The sequence below is a fragment of the Amphiprion ocellaris genome, chromosome 4, assembly GCF_022539595.1.
Source record: "Amphiprion ocellaris isolate individual 3 ecotype Okinawa chromosome 4, ASM2253959v1, whole genome shotgun sequence".
NCBI lineage: Eukaryota > Metazoa > Chordata > Actinopteri > Pomacentridae > Amphiprion > Amphiprion ocellaris.
Genome location: NC_072769.1, coordinates 38,867,866 through 38,888,195, shown reverse-complemented (window position 1 = coordinate 38,888,195; position 20,330 = coordinate 38,867,866). Strand labels below are relative to the sequence as shown.

The following is a 20,330-nucleotide window of genomic DNA, read 5'->3' as shown; positions in this document are numbered from 1 at the left end:
ATCAGATATATTTCGTAATATATTTCCCAGGTTTTATTTCAATGTAAAAGACCCACAAGGTAATTTCCTGCCTCAATGTTTACATTCTGCATTTGACCTACATCTGACGTAGGAAGTCACTTGCCATATGGATCTATTTTGTCAGCTGTATAGACGATATGCATTCAACCAATTACAAACAAGAGTCGAGCGGAGGGATCCCGCTCAGGAGGATGTGTTTGTTTAGGCTAAACCCCTGCCCAGCTGAGCGGAGCTACCATTTTGAGTGCTTGTAAAATTATTGGCTGAATCGGAAGCTCCTCTCACACGCGCTGCCAGTTTAAACACAGCAAACCCACCCTTGGAGTGACGCTGCGGAGGAATACACTCGGCAGTGCTTCGACTCTTTATATACTCATACGCCTGTCTCCGCCCGTCTTTCGTTTCTTCAAAACACATAGAGAATATCGTGGTTTAGAGGCAGCTCTACCGCGCTAAAATGGCAGTGTGAAGGCGTGCGGCGGCGATCTTTGCAGCGGCAACAACCCGGCAGTGCAACGGCTAAGTGCACTGGCTATTTTTGGCAAAATGGCGTAAGTATTTTTAATGATGTTTTCACATTTAGAGCTTCCGTCGTCCGAAATTTACACGTTGGCTGGGCTGGCAGGTGTTGAATAAAGTTAACATACCTGTTGAGTGGCGTTAAGAAAATGAAATTGTATCGAAAGACTACTGAGGAAATGAAAACTGAGATGTGGATTTCCTGGTTTGAAGTCGGTGTGAGTCAGTGTCGAATTACAGACCGTCAGCCGAAGTAGTCCCAGGCGGCTACAGTTAGTGTCGTTTTGTGTTGAATCTGTAAGGCGTTTCACGGTCACCTCGACGGGAAACGAAAACAATAAATGGCCGTAATGTGAGTTTATTGTTTTATGAAACCGGTAGTACGACTGCTGGTGTTAATCTTCATATATTTGTAGTGTTTGTATATATTATTCACTGACAACGTGGCGTGTCCAAAATGGCGCGCACTGTCGTTTTTCTCTGATCCCCGCCTCGCTCAGACTGCTCTGTTGTGAAAATGGCGGTTGCCCTCCCACATCTCCACGGTGACTCATGCGGGAGGGCGGAGTTACCGGCCAAATCATGACCAAATTAGGGAATGTTTTCCCCCGGTGGAGGGCGGAGTGTTTCCCATCAACGCGCCTGTGACACCTCAGAGGAGCGGATTAGCTATTATTAGCTCTCCCTCCCCCACGCGAGACAACGCCAGCAGTCTGAACGACACGAGAACACCCCAATGAGGAAGTTTGCATGAGGGTTGTCAGTGGAGAAATGTGTACTTGTTTCGGGAAGTACACATGCTTTAGGGAATTTTTCGACAAAGTTTCCTGCCATGTGACTTTGATTATCAAACGCCTCAATATACAGGGTGTCCCAAAAAAATTGACATCATTTTAAAAGCAATTATCTTGGAAACTACCAAGTCTAGCTCAATGGAATTCAACAGTTTAGGTTTTGAACATCATAAGTTTATTATGGGAATGATTTCATAAGTGTTCAATATGTGCGCCGCCTGTGACACGTCAAGTCTGTAGTTAAGCTCTTGCCAAACACGCTGTAGCATGTCTTGGTAACATTATCCAGATACTTTAGCCCTGCATAAACAGCCTTTCTCTTTAAATTTTTGATACCAAGTCCAAATTTGTTTGCCAGTTGGTGAAGTTTTTCCAAATGTTGTGTTGACGGCACGCGGCACAGTCTTGGGCGACTGTGTGCGAGCATATTCCAAGACGCAATATGACTTCTCTTTGGGAGTGAATGGCATGGATCAACCTTAAAACAGAACAAATATAAAACATTGAATATAAAATCTTGATGTTTCTATATATTCTGTGAAAATTTTAGGTCATTTCAACAAGAATTGCCAAAATTATTGGCCTGTGAAATGATGTCAAATTTTTTGGGACACCCTGTATTATGCTCCAACACCCTTGAGAATACAAATACAGATGTTTTATATTCAGCAGTAACTTCTCAGAAATGTTTTTGCCAATTCCTCATTTTCTCCCAATAATATGATGTGCCTTTTGTGTATCTCCGTCACCCAGGTCTCTCTCGGCAACCACCCTCAGCTTTGCTGCCGTCGACAGCAGTACCGAACCCCTCGACTTGACAACGTCAACAGACTCACCTTTGTTTTCATACACCTTTTCACGGCTACCACTGACCAGCAGCAGCCATGACACTCTCCCAGCTCGCCTTGGAGGACGTGGAGGACCTGTACTCAGGTTGGTGTTGTGATGACGCATGTTCCCTAGAGCAGCTGCCAGCATTGCTGAATACAAAGCAGCCAGTTTGAATAATAGGTGGAGTAATTTCAAACCTGTCATTGGGAATTAAAGGAAATTTTAAGCACAGTTTCACGTCATTGTCAAAACAGAGGTACATATTTGATTTTGTGGCATTGTTCTGTGGATTGTTTTTTAATGTGTCTCTGCTAGTGTGTAGAATAAGGTGGATGACGAGTTAGATACTGATGGAGTTGGTCTTTGTAGGGCCCTTGTTTCTGATGGCTGACCCCATGGGGCCCCTTCTGGACCAAGATGAAGAAGAAGCTCTTTCTCCCTCCTCCTCTCTAGAGGGGAAGCCAGCTTCGCCTCCCCTCTCTTTCTCCTCCTCCTATGCATCCTCCCTGTCTCCTTATCAGACCTTGTCATTGTCCCCACCTCCCTCTCCTCCTCCCACCCATTCCTCCTCGTTCCTGGGAACCAAGGCCGGAACAGACTCGTCCCTCTCCTGGCTCGGTGCCGGCGATCTGCTCGACGCCCGTGTTGGAGCAGACAATGGCGAGGGTGAGAGTCACTTTACGACTTCTATTAGATATTCAGCAACATAATGCTTCCCAGTTGTCTTCAAAGAGAATCTAATGATTCTAAGAATGGTTCAGTTGAACTATAGAAAATACATACAAATGAAGAAATGAAAGTTTTATGCCAAAATGTAGCAGATATTCAGAAGATTTTTAAGTCAAAAGCTTATTCTCTGTCTTAGTAAGGTCTTTTCTCCACCTGGAAATGTTTCCATCTCTTTATCCATGTCTTAAAGTTTGGGAATGTTAATTGCTTTCAGACTTGCAGTAAATATTTTATGTGTGGTTTTGTTAGGTAAACATTTGAGGGTGCATTGCAGGCAGAATTACCTAGATTTTAAAATGTGTTTGTACTTAGTGGCTGTCCCTGTAAGAGTCAGTGCCACACTATGATATGCCTGTTTTAGTGAGTTAATGAATTTTGTACATAAGATGTTCAGACTTGTGTAGTTTTCTAGACAATGAGCATCAAAATTAAAGCCATGAGTGAGTAATTGGTAGGTGTGTTGTGTAATGTGGAACACTCATTGGTTAGCAACTTGTAGGTGTGGCTCTGAAGGGACTAGCTGAGACTGGCTCAGACCGGCTTTGTGACAGTGACGCGTATACTTTGTGGTTACTGGCATCAGTTTAAGGATATTTTAATGCATCACAGAATCGTTAAAGAGGGAGGGAGAGGGTCAGACCAGTTTGAAATTGAGGTCATCTGTTGTGTAAATAAGGTCATCATGATAGGGAATGTCAGTGAAATAAAATCTGCTTTTGTGTTCATTGCAAATGAAGCTGCCATACAGTCACTTCAAAATGGCTGAAGTGCTTCTGTTTTACATCTGTTTCCATTTTAACTATTAACAATCCTCTCTGTCAGCAGATGATGCTTTCATGGGCATGGACTGGATGTCAGAGAAAATAGACCTGAGTGAATTCGACCTGGATTCGCTCATTGGCTCCTGCTCAGCCGATGAATCTCCCAGCTCTCCCGAGGATCTCCTGGCCTCACTTGACTCCCACATGGATCTGGATCTCGACTCCTTAGAGGTGACCATCCCCGACCCACAAAGCAGCCTAGAGCTGGGCCTGTCACTGCCCAGCATCCCCTCCCTGCCTCTAGAGCCCCCTCTCCCTGAGGCACCTGAGGCCAAGAAGACAGAGGTGGCTCCTGCTCAGGAGGTTATTGTGAAGTCTGAGCCTCCCTCTCCCTGCCCCTCCTCTCCAGCCTACACACTGGAGCTGGGAAGTGAAGTGGATGTCCTGGATGCAGAGAAAGTTGTGACACCCCTCACTGCCACCATCATCCCAGATCCCAGTGGTATCATTCAAACACCCAGCCCCATTGTGCTCTCCATTCCTGCCTCTGGTCATTATTTGGTGGTGCTCGCCAAAAAAGAGGAATCGTCCCCGGTTCTGCTCCCTGATCAGACCATCAAAACCTCTCCATCAAGCGACAGCGACAGTGACTCTGGCATCGAGTCAGCTGCCGGCTCACCAGGTCGCCTTACCTCTCCTCCTCGCACTCCCTCCCCCACAGCTGGTTCCTCTAGGACCAAACCCTACTCCAAACCAGAGCCCACTGCTACTTCCTCCCCCAAGGCATCCCGGGTCAAATCAGTGTCTGGCGCTCCCAAAGTGGTGGAGAAGAAACTGAAGAAGATGGAACAGAACAAGACGGCAGCTACTCGCTACAGGCAGAAGAAGAGGGTCGAGCAGGAGCTGCTGCTCACAGAGTGTGAAGAGCTGGAGAAGAGGAACTGTGAGCTGTCAGAGAAAGCAGAGTCCATCAGCAGAGAGATCCAGTACCTCAAGGACCTGATGGAGGAAGTCCGTAAGCACCGTCGTGGAAAGACCAGCTCAGTGGCTTAGACAACAGAAAGGTCAAGTGGCTCGATCTCTTGTTAAAGAGCAGAGATGGAGGTCAAGTTTCTGATCCAATACTCACATGTCACAACAAAGAAATCCACTGTAGTGTTAGGAGTGTATATTGTAAGAAATTAGATCAGTGTGTGAGAGTGGATGCATGAAACTTGCCACTGGACAGTAATGAGGGAATGGCTGGATGAAAAATGGAAAGCTCATGGAAGTTGATGAGATTAGTGTAGAGCAGGGGGCTGGGAGGTAGTCAGGTGAAGCATCTGTACATGCTTGTCTCTCAGTCCCCTGTTAGTTGGATCCCTTTGTGTAGTCCCCATTTAACTAAGACACTTGTACAAACAGGCAGAGTGTATGTTTGTCTTTGGAGACTAGGCATGCAAAACATGAGCCACCATAGCATCTAGTAGTGTTTTAGACTTATAACTCATTAACAAGATAATCCTTCACTCTCCCGGTATCAATTCTGTGCCCCACCCTAGATCAGCTTTAGTGAAATTAGTGTCAGTAAAGTGAGGTACCACCACCACAATGTCACTGTCCTGTTTTAACCTACTGTCACCCCATTTGACCTTCCTCTTTACAGCTTCAAGTCCAGAAAGGGGCCTCAGCCTATTTATGAATTCTTGACGTTACACTGTCAACATATTTTTTCGTGTACATAGTTTAATCCTCCTTTGCTTGCCAATTGGCTTTTGTTATTTAACGCTGGATAAAACCTAATTATGTCTTGAGTAGCACAGTCTCTTAGCACAGGTGTTTGGCTTGTAAAATGCTTTGCTTTTCTTTTTTTCTAATAAACATCTGTCAGTACTCCAGTGATGTGTGAAGTACTTTATTCAATGAGAGCTGAGTCTGTTGAAATACAGGGGCCAGATATTTTCAAATATAATTTAGTTACTTTGCCATCTGAATGTATATTAACAGTATTACAATTAGTGTAGAAAACAATACATTAACTTAGTTATGAAATTACATATATATTTATATGTATTATGTGTGTGTTTACACTCATTTATGTGTTGGGGAAGTCTGTCAATATTGATCTATGCACAATTTTTCCTTCCCAAATGCAGAGAACATCAAGACTTTCCTATAGTGAAATAACAGACATAAAATACCGTGTGTGTGTATATATGTGTATACATATATATATATATACACACACACACACACACACACACACACACACACACATATATATATATATATATATATATATATATATATATATATATGTACACACACACATTCACACATGAAACCTTGAAAATGAAGTCCGTGATAGGAAAAGTCACGTCCCACAGAGTTGCAGTGTACTATTTGCAATTTCAACACGTGAATCCTGATCCTCTGCCCACACTGAGTTGGAGTGATTAAACAGTCATGAAATAAGAGTGTGACTGCTGTACTTTAGAACAACCTGAGCGCTGCATCGAGTTGAACCAACTGGTCTGTTGGAGGAGAAGGAACGGCCACCAATGTAAACACATTGTGTATCTATTCCACATCCTAAAGATCAGTCCCAAGCAGAGGTAAACAAAAAAAGACTAAATCAATGAATTTTCTTTTTTGTGTATGTAGTTTCCCTTGATGTTATTGGGTCAGCAAGTACCAAGTGGTGAACTAGCTGCAAGAAGCTCAGGCCGGGTCACATTTCGCCGCCTGAAGCTAAAGTCTTTCAGGAAATGAGAGATGAGGAGGAAGAAAGAGAGAAACAGCTGGGCTACTGTTTTACGGGAAGGTCCTTGTAATTCTGAAACCAGACTACACTCTCTAGTCTATCAGGGTGGCTTTCACAGGTGGGTGTAACAGAGGTGGGGGGGGGGAAGGCACAGATGTCTCCATTTAGTTTCATCCAGAGCTGGAGTGCCACAAATGTTTGTGGTGAGCTGCAGGCCAAAATATTTCATTGGGGACACAAAAAAGGAACACAGAAAAGCAGAAATTAAGACAGACTCTTATTTAAGTGAGTATGATAACAGTAAAACCTCTGGGAAGTAAATATAAGATGAAAAAAAACTCGTCATTGTGTGTGGTGTAGAGCCAGCTCAGTGTGCTGACGTCTGTCAAGCAGCTGTGTAAGTTTAGTCCTGACAGTAAAACCCCCTAAGCACACACTCACACACACACACACACACACACACACACACACACACACACACACACACACACACACCCTCCCTGATAGATTCCTCAGTAGAGAGGCCTTGCCCTCCTGAGAAGACACAGATAAGAAGGAGTGAGCTTCACAGGAAAGAGAAAGAGAGATAATTGTTCCGACTTTGATGTTTCAGCTATGAATGAGTTGATTCCAAGTTGAAACTGCAGCGACTGTCGATGACTAATGACATGAACATACCCTTTACTCTCCGGTCTCTCTAATTGCTCAATTACTGTATCTGTTAAAAGAAAAATCTGTCTTTGATTTCCTCCACTCAGGATGATTACACCACAGTAAAAATAACAGTAAATTATGACTGCTATGCCACAGTATCCCAGTCAAGAATTACCACAGTGAGCTTGTATAAAATATGTTTGTAGGGAGATAAAAAAAAAAATCCGCACTGGAGTTTAGGGAGGTTATTGAAGTACTTTTAATTCTATCCTACCTGATAACTGTAAATGCTGTCACAAACTGCTAGTTAAACTTCACACAGAGAAATAGTCTTTCTTCTATTTTAATACTTCTTTGTTTTACAAGATCTTTCTGGAGGTGCTTCACATCAACCACACTGAGTTTTAGTTTTCTCCTCCGTTTCCTTTGTGCGTTGCATTGTGGTGGAACAATGACCAGCAACAACACGCTGAAAAATTGCGTGTTTTTCACTCTCACTGTTGAGTAAACCTTATTTTGTCCCGTTTCCAGCATGCATCTACTGGAAACCTGCTTAGAATGTGGTATGACAGAACTACTACTACATTGTCTATCAAAACACCTCTGAGTCTTATCTTAGGCACCTGAATGTAAATGTCTATGTAGTCTTGCTGTCTGTATTTGCATATTTGTAGTGCATGTTATGTAATGTTTCATTTGCATGTTTCATGTTTTTAAGAAAATAAGATATATCAAGAGGCTATCTTTGGAATAATTTCAAATGCAAAGCACCTATTCTGACTTTAGTGTGGAGCTGAGGAATGTTGTATATGGACTATTTTTCAGTGTTTAATATATGAGATTACAATACCAGGGTGTAGATTAAATATAATGTATTTGGATGCAATTTCTGCTTGGTTAATGACATCTGCAATATTTACACATTTTAAATCCAGGTGTGTGTGGGTGTGAGACACAGGGTTTGAGCGTGCTTTGAAAATATGTTTCATCTCCACGTGACAGTGACCTTAAGAATCCAGGGCAGGACTGAGCTTTACATGCATGTGGAGTCCAGTTACTGAAAGGGAAGCCCTGAACATGCTTTACACACAGACCTTACAAAGATTGAGAAGTTGATTTAAAACTAAGTTTAGCCTGCAAGTGTCCTCCAAATGTGACTGTCTGTACTGGTTGTCATTTTTGACAGAAAATTCCTTCTCTGCTACATGATGATGGGTGTGGTGACTCCAAGCAAAGATTATTTTTGTCCCCTCACGTCCTCTTGGGCTCCATAGTAATCAAGATCACAAAAGCTTCATTCAGTTCATATGTTCACAGCACAGTGTCTCATCTAATTAGACGAACACAGTGTCAGGCCAGGAACTGCATGTTGGTGTGCAGTCATGTGTCTCACTTTAGGAGGTTTTCATGCCTTAATTAGAGTGAAGTCTTGTTTTACATCGCGGCAGAGGTTGTCCTGTAAATAGTAACACCCTCCATCCTTTTTAAGAACAGAATCTTTGAAATAATATTTGTGGCATTCACTGGGATGCTTGTTTTGTGTTTAGCACACTTGCATGTATTTAAATAGAACTGACAAATGAAAATATCTGAAATATCTGCTGTTGCAACGCAACAATAAAACTACAATATACAATAAAATCATGGCACTTTGAGGTGTATTGCTAACTGTGGAGCTTTAGCACATCACTGTGTCTTGTATTCTAAAGTAAACTGACCCTCTTTACATGTCCGCAGGCTCCAACATTGGTATTTCTTGATTTATAAGGCTATTCTTGAGATGATCCCATCTTATTTATCATCTCTTTTAATCAGGAATAATAGGGCTTACAGCCTCATTTCACTGTTCCTGAGGTCAGAACGGAAATGGGGAAGAAAGCTTTTAGATCTGCTCCTCCAACTACATGGAACATTTTGCAGTCAGAGCTCAAACTCCAATATCTGGTATCTCTGAATGCATTCAAGGCTGTGATCAATCCAATCATATCCCGGCTTCTGGAGTGCAAATGTTTTAATTGAGAGCAAATGTTTTATTTTAACTAATCTAGTAAAACTAATCATTTGTAATTTTTATGTCTGTGTTTAAATGTGATTGTTTGTTAAAACTGTTGTTTTTAGCTGTATGTACCATTCTTGACCAGGTCTCTCTTGTAAAAGAGATCTTGGATCTCAAAACAACAAACCTGGTTAAATAAAGGCAATAATGATAATAATAATAATAATAATAATAATAATAATAATAATAATAATAATAATAATAATAATAATAATAATAATAATAATAATAATAATAATAATAATGTATTTTGTTAAATGAATGAGATACATGCAACACATCTACTGCTATGTCCGACTAAATCAGAGGTCAGAGTGAAGAGTGACACAAATTTTAAGATGGATGTCCACAGAAAACAGTTGTTTTTTGCATAGCCATTGCTGGCCATTGTTAGCAATACCAGTTGATAACAGCCACATAGTGTTTTGTGTATGCAAACAGTGTGACAACATGTCTACACTCAGGGTACGACTCATTTAATGACACACAGATGAGACAGAAGTGTTGTTAAACACTGCATCTCCATTACTGTCACTGTTCTAAGCAGCCATACTGAATTTTAAAGGTCGATGAGGTTCCTCTGACTCTCCCAAACAGAAATGTAACTCAGGACTTTCCAGTTGAGAGTTATGACAGTGAATACAGAAATTTTAGCTCTTTATTTCAAATGTAACAGACCATAAAGCTAGTGTAGTAGGATTTTGTTAGCTCACTTGAACCGAGTGAGGCTAGCTTTCTCACAGTTTCCAGTCTTTATGCTAAGCTAGGCTAAATGTATGCTCTCTGTAGCATATTTATTGTCAGAGATGAGATCAATCTTGTCAAGTAACTCTCAGCAAGAAAGTGTGTTTCCTAAAATTCACAAACACTAAATTTCTTACACTTCTCAGAGAAAGTACAGACTGGAGCTCCTTGACTTTTTATTTTGTTTCTTCCAAATTGTTTCTCAGTACTACTATAAGTGGGTTCTGTATTTATTAAGCAATAGTTTTTGGTGCTGTTGAGTAGTTTTGTGTTACACAGTCTAATATTTAGTCTATTCTCAGTACAGATTATCCTATATTAACCATGATCACCTTAATGGAGGTAGGATTTATTACAGGCTGTACTGGTTGGGTGTGTGCAAACAAAAACATGCCAATAAATTTCCCACAGACTGAAGCCCTCTTCTGGTTTCTTCTCAGACTTGTTGCCTGGAGCCAACCCAGTAAAACCAGTTCTGACTTATACACGTGCACAGCTAGTAATTTAATGTCATGAGCAGCTTAGCTCAGGCAGGCCAAACAATCCTCAACTGCATTTCACATTACATTACAAGTAATGGCATTTGGCTCATCATAGAGATGAAACCTAGTAAGGCTGTAAGGCTATTCATAGTTTGTCTACTGTACACTGTGATGGCCAAGCAATCTGACACATTCATGGGTCTATTCCTGGCTGATATTAACTGCAGCTCCTGGGCGTCATATGGGGGATAATCTTGTACGAGCTCCACCTGCAGTTACTGCCATATTGATAGTAATCGAAGCACAGGATGATTTTAAGGGAGTATGATACCACTTGGGGGAGTTATTCTTGTGTTTAAATCATTTATATTTACAAATAGAAACTCAAGCATAAAAACTGTAGGAAAAAAAACATATAGGACTGTAAATTTTCATCCATCCAGATGTTGTTTTGAGGATAAATAAACTGTAAATAAAGTCTTCACTGTTGGTGAGGACAGTTCAATAAGCGTCTTACATAAAGTAGAACACAGACTAAACAAATCCTACTTTAAGGTAGTGACTCCCAACAGTCTTTAACTCAGTAGTTAACTACACACTACAGATTCACTTGTAAGTTGAATGGTTTTGCTGTTACATTAAACAAATAAATCATGAATGCTACGGCAAAGAATAGCACTGGATCAGAATACATCGTTCTATTTAACACTGGGTAACACTGTTTTCTGGTATTAACCACAAAGAAATAAAGATCCCATTTAAGTAAAAGCAGGGGGGAAAAAATCAAGTAAAATTGTGTTTTATCAGTTATGTTCATTTTCCTCGATTGCATTTTATGCTGCAAATAGTTTTCCTTCTCAGGTTATTTTATATTTACCTTCAGACTAACATCTTCTGAGTAAGCTGTAACTTGTAGGGATTTTCATGTTGCTCTGGGACAAATTTGAATGACAGAATGATCAAGAGTTGAGACAAATGTTTTATAACCTTAAAGCTAAAGTTAGTGATCCTAAGTCAATACACTTTATTTTTCAAATTTGTGAATGTCTCCTGCTTCTATTAGCTGTCCGTTCTGTGGGTGTGCTAAAAAATTCTGGTGTTTGTTTGGCCCTGACTCTGTAAATGGGAAACAAACAAAAGTGGCTGAAACGGAGCACCACTATTCCAGCGTGTCCTGGACATGTGCACACGTGCCGAGGACGGAGGGGAGACAGAGTGGGAGGGCAGATGGGAGAAAGGGGAGCTGTGGGGGTGAGGGGGAAGATAAAACTGACACGTGATAATAATCTAAATATGCTATAGCTAAATATCAACACTGTGTCTCCAGTATCACAGAGTCTTCAGAGCTAAATCAGCTACACTCTACAGAAACGACTGAGTTACCTCATTAAACTTTAAAACTGACTCATGCTCCATTTCAGATGCCCACGGTGATCCGAGAGCTTTCCCACTCGTGACATCAGTGAAATGAATTAAATAGTTTTTTTTCCTAGAAAATGAGCAGATTTTAATGAATATTATCATGAGGTTCATTTGATGACAATTAGCGTTGATCTGAGGCCATAACTAAACCACGGCACGATTATGTTAAGACAGGAAATCAGAAACGGGAAAGAAAACGAGTGGGTGGTGAAACAGCTCTATCAGACTATGAATGTGCTGAGTTTGCTGAAGAAGGTGAAGGCTGGAACACATGACAACACTTTAGCTCCTGCCATTTAGGACAAGGAAGCACGCAGCTGAAAACACTCTTTAACTGGATGTGGCAAAAGCATCAAGCAGATGCTAAGCAAAATAAGTGCACAAATACGGATACTGCAAAGCAAAAGGTCAGTTCCCAGATTGCTTAGCCCTTGCATCACCCAGGGGGAGGGTGTTTCACTTTCTGTCATACTGAGGAAACTTCAATCCTCCTACAATCAGACTGTTTGCAGGTCAGTTGGCTTGTCTTCAGATACAGGCTGAGTGTCTTACATCACATGTCTGTCCTGCACCAGCCAGTGAAACAAGAATGCCCACCATTGTCTGTGTAGCTGCATTTGGACATTTTTAAGTCCCCTTACATGTTTTTCAGCTGCTTCCTCATTATTATTTCATTTATATATTTATTTTCATTTTCCTTACTTATTTTTTAAAATTCTTAAATTCCCATAATGCAGTACAGAAGCTGTCCTTTGTGTCTTTTGAATGTATAGGCATGTCTTTACTTTTTGAATCCTGCTCCTGTTTCACTATACCATAAATATGAAAAAGGGGATTCAACCTTCAACTATGCAGCTCTAATAATGAGTAATTTGAGATGATCTTCTTGTTGCTTTCACCAAAAACTTCACCTGTGTTCATTGAAAACTGCATTAGACCCCGTTTGCTTCTTCTTACACAACACTTTCAGGTATTTTGGTATCTACTTCTTAGTTTCACCCAGTCTGACCCTCTGCCCTCCCTGACAAAGTGAATCATCGTGCTGGTCTTCAGCTGACATCCTTCAGCGAAGCTCTCTGAGCAGCTGAGCTCATTACGGAGGTCATGGGCAGCAGATTAGGAAGACAGATTTACTCCCAGAAAGTGGGGCAACACATTTGTTCACTCTACTTCACTGTCTTTTATGTGAGACGTGCAAATCTTATTGAATTTATGTTGAAATGTACCCTGTCTAAAAACACAACAGTATATTATCATGTGTCTAAATACAGTGATTGTACACCACATTTTCTCCTGACATAGGGTAAACACACATATATAACACAACCATCTCTACAACATGAGAAGTTTACAGTGACTGGGTTGCATGAGGGGAGTAATCTTTTGTCATTTTCCTTTTATTTACATCAGACGTTTTGAAAGTGGCAGTGAAAGCTTTTTGGCTCACATGTATAACAGTGTATGACCTCCTATGTGTGTCTTTGTGAGGAACTTTTAGGGCTTTAGAAAGAGGACGTGCTTTGAAAGCGAGGACTTTACGTCTGGTCCTCACTTCCTCAAACTGCTGTTTGAACGTTAAGACTTGATTAAAAGTTAAAATCTCAAGGTAGGTTTAGATTAAGGGTGAGGATTAAGTTTAGGTAGTAGTTGCGATGATAAGATTAGAGACAAGGACAGGCATTATGTCATTAAGGGTTCTCAAGTGTAAAAGTATGTGGGTGTGCCCCATGAGTCATTTCATTCCATAGTAACTTGAGAGGTGAGTTTTTTATGTTGACATTTTGCAGAAGGAGGAAGTGAGTTGTAGGTCACAATGCGCCACAGAGAAGATTCTGCTCGCTGCGAGGAATTCTAACGCCTTTAATTAGGAAAGTCTATTAGTGTGGACAGAATGTGTCATAGATATACGTAGTAAGTTAAAATGTTTCATGCTAGCTGTAGTGTTGCTCTCTTTCCTATCAGTGAGGAAGTCACGGCTCTTTGTCTGCAGCTCAAGGATGCCCTCTGATGTCGCTTTTTATAACTGCAAATGAAGATTTTCTGTTCCAAATTTCAGAAAAATAAATCAATATATGAAGGCTGTTAAAACAAAAGAAACATTACGATGTGGCCTTTATTTCCTATTAAGGGGTCAGCAGGCCTGAACGCTCTGGCAGTTCAAGTTCAAAAGGCTAAAGTATGAGTCAGAAGTGAGCCTTTGTCAGTCTTTTATCAGAATGTAGTGGGTGACCTGCAAGCCTGATGACTAAGCTGTCCTGACACAGGTTATTCTGACCCTCTACTAAAGCAAAACATGTCTTGTCAAGAGTTTGTGTCAAGCATTTTGAAAAGCAAACCATAAGAATTTATACTTCTACCATTAAAACAAAGGATTCAAAAAAAGATTAACTTTATGCTTTACCGATTACCTGCTTTTATGTGTTTTATCATTCTGTGTGGAAACTTTTCAGTCAACTTGCACTTGGGTGCCTCTGAATACACACATTGTATGCACAGTACACGACAACTCTAAATAATAAATAGCTTCTCCCTAAGTTGGCAGACTGCTGATTTAAGCCTTGTTCTACTATCTCATAATATCTCATACTTACTATCTCATAATAATTATGAGATAGTCAGTCATAATTATGACTTTGTATCTCATAAATATTATGAGATAGCATTTGACTTTTTTTCCAAGTGGCGGAAACGGGCTTCCACAACATTCCGTCCTACAGATGGCAGTAATGTGTTTCTAAGCAGGTTTGCAAATGATTCTATCGTAGAAGAAGAAGCTGGAGGCAATTCAGAGGAAGTAGGAGGTGTGATGAAGTGAACCATTCGTATGCTGAAGTGTGTTTTCTAGGCTAAAAGTTGGTTTTAAATGTTCCTGTTTCGTGTCATCAGCACTGACTGCATTTATCGCTGTTTGTTTTTATTACAAGACTTTTAACTTGGACCTCAGAGGAGCAGAAGAAGACAGGTCGGTTTGAGCCTCACATTCAGCTTTGCTTCAACTTTATGCTGTTTACGAGGTTCATTAGCAGAAGGTAGGTCACTTCAGGTAATGGAAGATATATTTGAAGCAGACTCCGTCCTCCTTAATGGAAGTCGGCAGAGTTTTTAGTTTTATTGAGAGATGAATAACTTTATAACTAGTTCAGGTATTTCGGTGCAGTGCGGCTTACTGAAGGTGGAACTAACTTTACTTTCTTTAACTCTGGATAAACTTTTTTTTGTAAATGGCGTTTAACTTTCCAGTAGAAGGTCACAATAACGTAGTTTACGACCATAAATTAGCAAACGACATTAGCTGCAGATCACAAGACCTCGCGCTCCAGCCGTCCGTCACGTGAGCCTGAGTCACAGATGTGTGATCAACAGCTGGACATTTTCATCACATGTTCATCACAAACATCTTAAAAAACTGCATTAGTCACCAAACAGACTAAAAAGTAAGGCTTTGTTCAACCCACACAGATAAACTGATATGTGTATTATATATTTACTATATATTTGTTAAAATAAACTATTGTTACTTATTCTGCAGCACAAAACATCATGCATCTGCTCACTTATTAGACTCAGATAATATTCTAAACTTGTGGCTGGTTGGCTGTTGAACTATATTTTAACTTACCCACAGTGGATTATTATAAAAGCAAACTGTTAAGGTTTAAAATTATGATTAGAAGGATTTTAGGGACTACAGACCAACACAGAGATTTAAAGAATCATCTTTACCATGTTTTAAAAAATCTGTTAGTTATATGTTTTCCTGTTCTACATAACAATTTTGTAAAACCAGGCATGTTTTCCAAATATATCCACAAAGATACTGTTTCACTTTGTTTTTTCCCCCCAGACAAACTAGTTTTAGTAAATATGAAGATAACACTAAACAATAAAAACAACAGCAGTGATGCATGGCTTAATATTCTGGATTTACCGGTTAGTTTTACCTGATGCCACGTCTATGAAAATAGAAATACATTTGAAAGCCCCCTTTTTTAATAATTCTATCATAGAAGAAGAAGCTGGAGGCAATTCAGAGGAAGTAGGAGGCGTGATGAAGTGAACCATTCATATGCTGCAGTGTGTTTTCTAGGCTAAAAGTGGTTTTTAATGTGCCCGTTTCATGTCATCAGCACTGATGTGGCTGACTGTAGCTGCATTTATCGCTGTTCGTTCTTATTGCAAAACTTTTAACTTTGAGAAATACATTTGAAATTCCCCTCTTTTAAAAAATGTGTTTCTTTTGACTTTCATTGTAATTGAAAATTGCTTAGGAAAAACCACTCATTTCTACTATCTCCTCTTCCTCCCGGCTCTGCAGCATGTCCTCTACTCTTCATTGTCATGTCATCTGGGAGTCGGAGGGGCTGGTGGCCTACCTCCACCCCCGACCCTGGACCCCCGGCTCTGTGATTCTGGAGAGCAGCAGCAGCCCTGGCAGCCCAGGAGGCAGCATCTTCCACCTACAGGAAGCAGAGTATTTATCCTGGCTGCTGGGGGCGAGAGCTGTTGCTGAGCTGCTGTGTGACAGGCTGAAGGTTCGGAGGTGTGCGCTGGTCAGCAGACCTCACAGAAACACACCTGTTCAGGTGAGAGTTTCTCTGATCAGCTGGTAAACTGGTTCACTACAGTGTGCATCCACTGACTGCACACTGGTTCACTACAGTGTGCAGTCAGTGGATGTTGCACACTATACACTAATGATGTTAATACTATTAACTAGTGAGACTATTGAGAATCAAAAATGCTAATAAGTTCATGAATAGTGTGTTAAAATGTATTTTAAATATTTTGTGAAGAAATACTTAGCTGAGAGTTATATGAGAAGTCAAGGTGACTTTTGTGCCTATGTGCTGATATGTTAATGATAGCTTAGCATAAAGCCTTAACTTGCTTCTGTACAAAGTTAATCATCCACCTAACAGTTCACTAATTAACGCATCATCTCATGTTTGTTTAATCCGTACAGACATCAAACTGTATATACAGCATGTGGTGGTGTTACAGGGATGATGAGCAGGACTGCATCTTGTTATGGAAGATATAACAAGACTCAAGATATTGAAGTCACAATGTTGTAATTCAGCTGAACCCATTCTTTTTAGAGAGAGAGAGAGAATATGCCTGTTTAATTTAGCAGTTTACCAGTTTATTTGTACCACAGCTATACTGGTCATCAGCCCAAATGTGTATCAAACAGCAGCTTTAAGTAGCTGGTTGTAGAGAGAACTGCTGCTCTGTAAACTTCTGTCAGGGAACGTTTATTTTCATGGTGTTCGCTGCAGATCCGTATCCTCCCCCTGCATGGTCTGGATGCAGAGTGGCGCCCTCACCTGGCTGGAGAAGAGGAGCACAATGCCCATGACCCTGGGTACTGCACCTCCAAGACCGCCCCTCGATGGAGCGACTCCAGACTCACTGAAATCCAGAGTAAGATTCGAGCCAGGCTCTCCTCCCCTGACGCCCCACCTGATGTGACTTTCCTCGGGGACGATCCAGCTCACCCCGGCCTGTTCTCGCGTATTGTTCGTGGCGAGGAGCAGCAGTGGCGGATTTGGGAGGACAGAACTCACGTGGCTTTTCTCACTCCTTTCCCCAACTCTCCAGGGTTTACTGTGTTGGTCCCACGCCGGCCTTTGACCTCTGACATATTCAGACTAGAACCAGGAGATTATGCAGGCCTGGTTTTGGCTACGAAGAAGGTGTCGCAACTCCTTGAGGAGGGATTGGGTGCCTGGGGGGTGGGGCTTATTTTCGAGGGTTTTGAGATTGACTATGCTCACGCCAAGTTGATTCCATTGTTTCTGCCTCCGTCGTTAGGGGCAGAAGGAAACACCACTAAACCACCGTCTCGCCAGTTTTACCCCACTTACCCTGGATATGTAACTTCAGAAGATGGACCTGAAGCCAGCTTAGACAGTCTCAAGGAGATGCACGCTAAAATTACTCAGATTTAATGCTGTTTAATACAATTTGATTCCTACTGAGATAACAAATAAAACGTTTCACTTTGTCATTACCGTCATCGTCACTGTTTTAACTGTGATCCCCTGGTATTAGATTTTAATTAAAATTTTAAAAAATTATACATTTTTGGAAAACAAACGTTTGATTAGAAATTAAACATCTAATTAAAAAACATGCAAATTAGACCATCTTTATCATTTACAAAGGACCATATCTATGATTATTAGGGTCCGAGCACCGAATGGTGCGAAGACCCTATTGGAATGCAAGGAATTATTTATTATTATTATTATTATTATTATTATTATTATTATTATTATTATTATTATTATTATTATTATTATTATTATTCTTTTCCGGACTTTTGAATTGCCTTTTTGGCGGCCTTATCATACCCCAAAACGCATCAAACGTGGCATGCTCATCAGGCCTCGCGAAAAATTTGATATTTTATGGGAGTTGCGCATGTGTGTGGCAAAATGGCTCCATAGCGCCCCCTGGAAAATTGAAAATTTGGTCATTAGGCCAACTTGCACGATGTTTCATGTACAGCTACAAAATTTTGTATGCATATTCAGCACATCAGGAAACCCAAAAAAGTCAATCATGACCACGCCCTAACACCAACAGGAAGTCGGCCATCTTGAATTAGCTGTAAATTTTTCAAAATTAATAACTCATCGGGGTTAAGTCCGACAGACGTCAAATTTGGCCAATATATGCAAACACGCGACCTGATGAAAAATTATCAAAATGTTCATTTCATTTCAAAGGGCGTGGCCATGGCGACTCCCAAAAAAATGGATCCTTCGCCATGAAACAGGAAGTGGTGTCTAACTCAGCTGTACATGGTCCAATCTGCCTGAAATTTGACATGTGTGATCAATGTCCAGCCGTGACAATATCCATGTGGTTATATACATTCACAGTCATAGCGCCACCTTGTGGTAGCAGGAAATTGACATTTTTCACACTTTGATGTACTATTCTTAGCACGTTGATCAGATTCACCTCAAATGTGGTGACATAAGCCTGAACACATTGATGATGATTCCCAAAGAAAATGGTGACTCGTCGTCAAGGGGCGTGTCTGTGGCATTGCGGCGAATTTCGATTTCTCGCCATAAAAATTGAATTATTAATATCTCAGCTGGAAATGATCCAATCCGGACCAAACTTGATGTGATGGACACCAGTCCGGTTCTGAACACATCCACATTCATAAATTTAAAAATACTCATAGCGCCACCTATTGGCAACAGGAAGAAATTGACATTACATTTGCACGTGCCATTGCCTGATACTTTGTCATATGATTCTGAAAATTGGTCAGGTGAGTGACCACACATTGACGATGGCACAGTGTGAAGATTTTGACGATTCATAAAACGCTGTTGCCGTGGCAACGTATCGTTGCCGTGGCAACGTATCGTTGCCGTGGCAACGTATCGTTGCCGGAATAAACAAAGTACTTTTTGACAGGTTAAAAATGCTCAAATGCTCGCCAAAATTACCACACATATCTGGACCGGCAACCCATTTCAGATTTTAGGGAAACTGCACATGTGTGTGGCAAAATGGCTCCATAGCGCCACCTGGAAAATTTCAAACATTTACTGCGGCCAGTACGTGTCACCTAGAATTATGAAACTTGGTAGGCATATGTAACTCGTCAAGACACACCAAAATGTAATTGACAGCCATGCCCAAAACCCAACAGGAAGTCGGCCATTTTGAATTATATGTCATACGTTTTGACGATTTTGGGTCATTTTTGTACATTTTCAAAAGCTATAAACTCACATAGGGTAACACCGAGAGAGCTGAAATTCAGCCAGGATGTAGTCCAGGCATGGGTGATCAAAAGTTATCAAAATGCTCACCTTAAGTCTGAGGGCGTGGCCATGGCGGCCTCGTGAATTTTGATGCTTCGCCATGAAATATCAACTGCTGTGTAACTGCCCTAAACATGCTCCAATCTGCCTCAAACTTTACATGTGTGATCAGAGTCCAGTCCTGATCACATCCATAGGCCGACATAAACTCTCGGTCGCAGCGCCACCTGGTGGTTGGAAGGAAATGCTCTATAACTAGCCTGGACATGGTCCGATCTGCCTGAAATTTTACGTGTGATCAGAGTCTGACCCTGATCACATCCATAGGCCAATATACACTCTCGGTCGCAGCGCCACCTGGTGGATGGACAGGAAAAGCTCTAGAAGTAGCCTGAATATGCTCCAATCTGCCTGAAATTTTGCACGTGTGATCAGAGTCCAGCCCTCATCGCATCCATAGGCCGACATGCACTCTCGGTCGCAGCGCCACCTGGTGGATGTGCGTGGATTCGCCGACCAGCAAGGATGCGAGGACCCATCCAACGCTGCTTGCAGCTTTAGTTTACTTTTTGATCGCAACAACTTGTCAAGATATGGAAATGATTTTAATTTGATATTCATTTCCACGTGTAGTAATCCTGACACCACAGCATACAAACTAAACAGGAACTATTAAGGAAGAAGTTTCGGTTATCTCCCTGCCTTGTAAATGGAGAAAATTTATTTTTAAAAAATGCATAAAAGTTTTCTTGGTGCATGAACTGAGGCTGCTGACTGA

The 20,330-nt window shown here is 41.1% G+C and overlaps 2 protein-coding genes across 3 annotated transcripts; both read left to right on the top strand.

The window, feature by feature from the left end:
- The first annotated feature begins 412 nt into the window (after positions 1–412).
- On the top strand, positions 413–5,532 carry atf4a (activating transcription factor 4a). 2 transcript variants are annotated; one of them, XM_023287388.3, is made up of 4 exons: positions 413–572; positions 2,088–2,267; positions 2,535–2,831; positions 3,720–5,532. In XM_023287388.3, the coding sequence occupies exons 2-4, from the start codon at positions 2,219–2,221 to the stop codon at positions 4,706–4,708; spliced, it is 1,335 nt and encodes a 444-aa protein (XP_023143156.2). In that variant the 5' UTR covers positions 413–572; positions 2,088–2,218; the 3' UTR covers positions 4,709–5,532. The 2 variants fall into 2 exon arrangements, with proteins under 2 accessions (XP_023143156.2, XP_035811776.2); XM_035955883.2 differs by having other exon boundaries at positions 3,717–5,532.
- A 9,006-nt stretch (positions 5,533–14,538) lies between these two features.
- LOC111579885 (uncharacterized) lies at positions 14,539–17,766 on the top strand. The gene is made up of 4 exons (XM_035955881.2): positions 14,539–14,557; positions 14,681–14,785; positions 16,072–16,339; positions 17,036–17,766. The coding sequence occupies exons 2-4, from the start codon at positions 14,757–14,759 to the stop codon at positions 17,705–17,707; spliced, it is 969 nt and encodes a 322-aa protein (XP_035811774.1). The 5' UTR covers positions 14,539–14,557; positions 14,681–14,756; the 3' UTR covers positions 17,708–17,766.
- Positions 17,767–20,330: the final 2,564 nt, after the last annotated feature.

Coding starts and splice junctions, on each gene's coding strand:
- LOC111579885 (XM_035955881.2), top strand. CDS start 14,757: ATGCTGTTTACGAGGTTCATTAGCAGAAG. Junction 14,786..16,071: donor ACGAGGTTCATTAGCAGAAG/GTAGGTCACTTC, acceptor CCGGCTCTGCAG/CATGTCCTCTACTCTTCATT. Junction 16,340..17,035: donor ACAGAAACACACCTGTTCAG/GTGAGAGTTTCT, acceptor TGTTCGCTGCAG/ATCCGTATCCTCCCCCTGCA.
- atf4a (XM_035955883.2), top strand. CDS start 2,219: ATGACACTCTCCCAGCTCGCCTTGGAGGACGTGGAGGACCTGTACTCA. Junction 2,268..2,534: donor CGTGGAGGACCTGTACTCAG/GTTGGTGTTGTG, acceptor TGGTCTTTGTAG/GGCCCTTGTTTCTGATGGCT. Junction 2,832..3,716: donor TGGAGCAGACAATGGCGAGG/GTGAGAGTCACT, acceptor CCTCTCTGTCAG/CAGATGATGCTTTCATGGGC.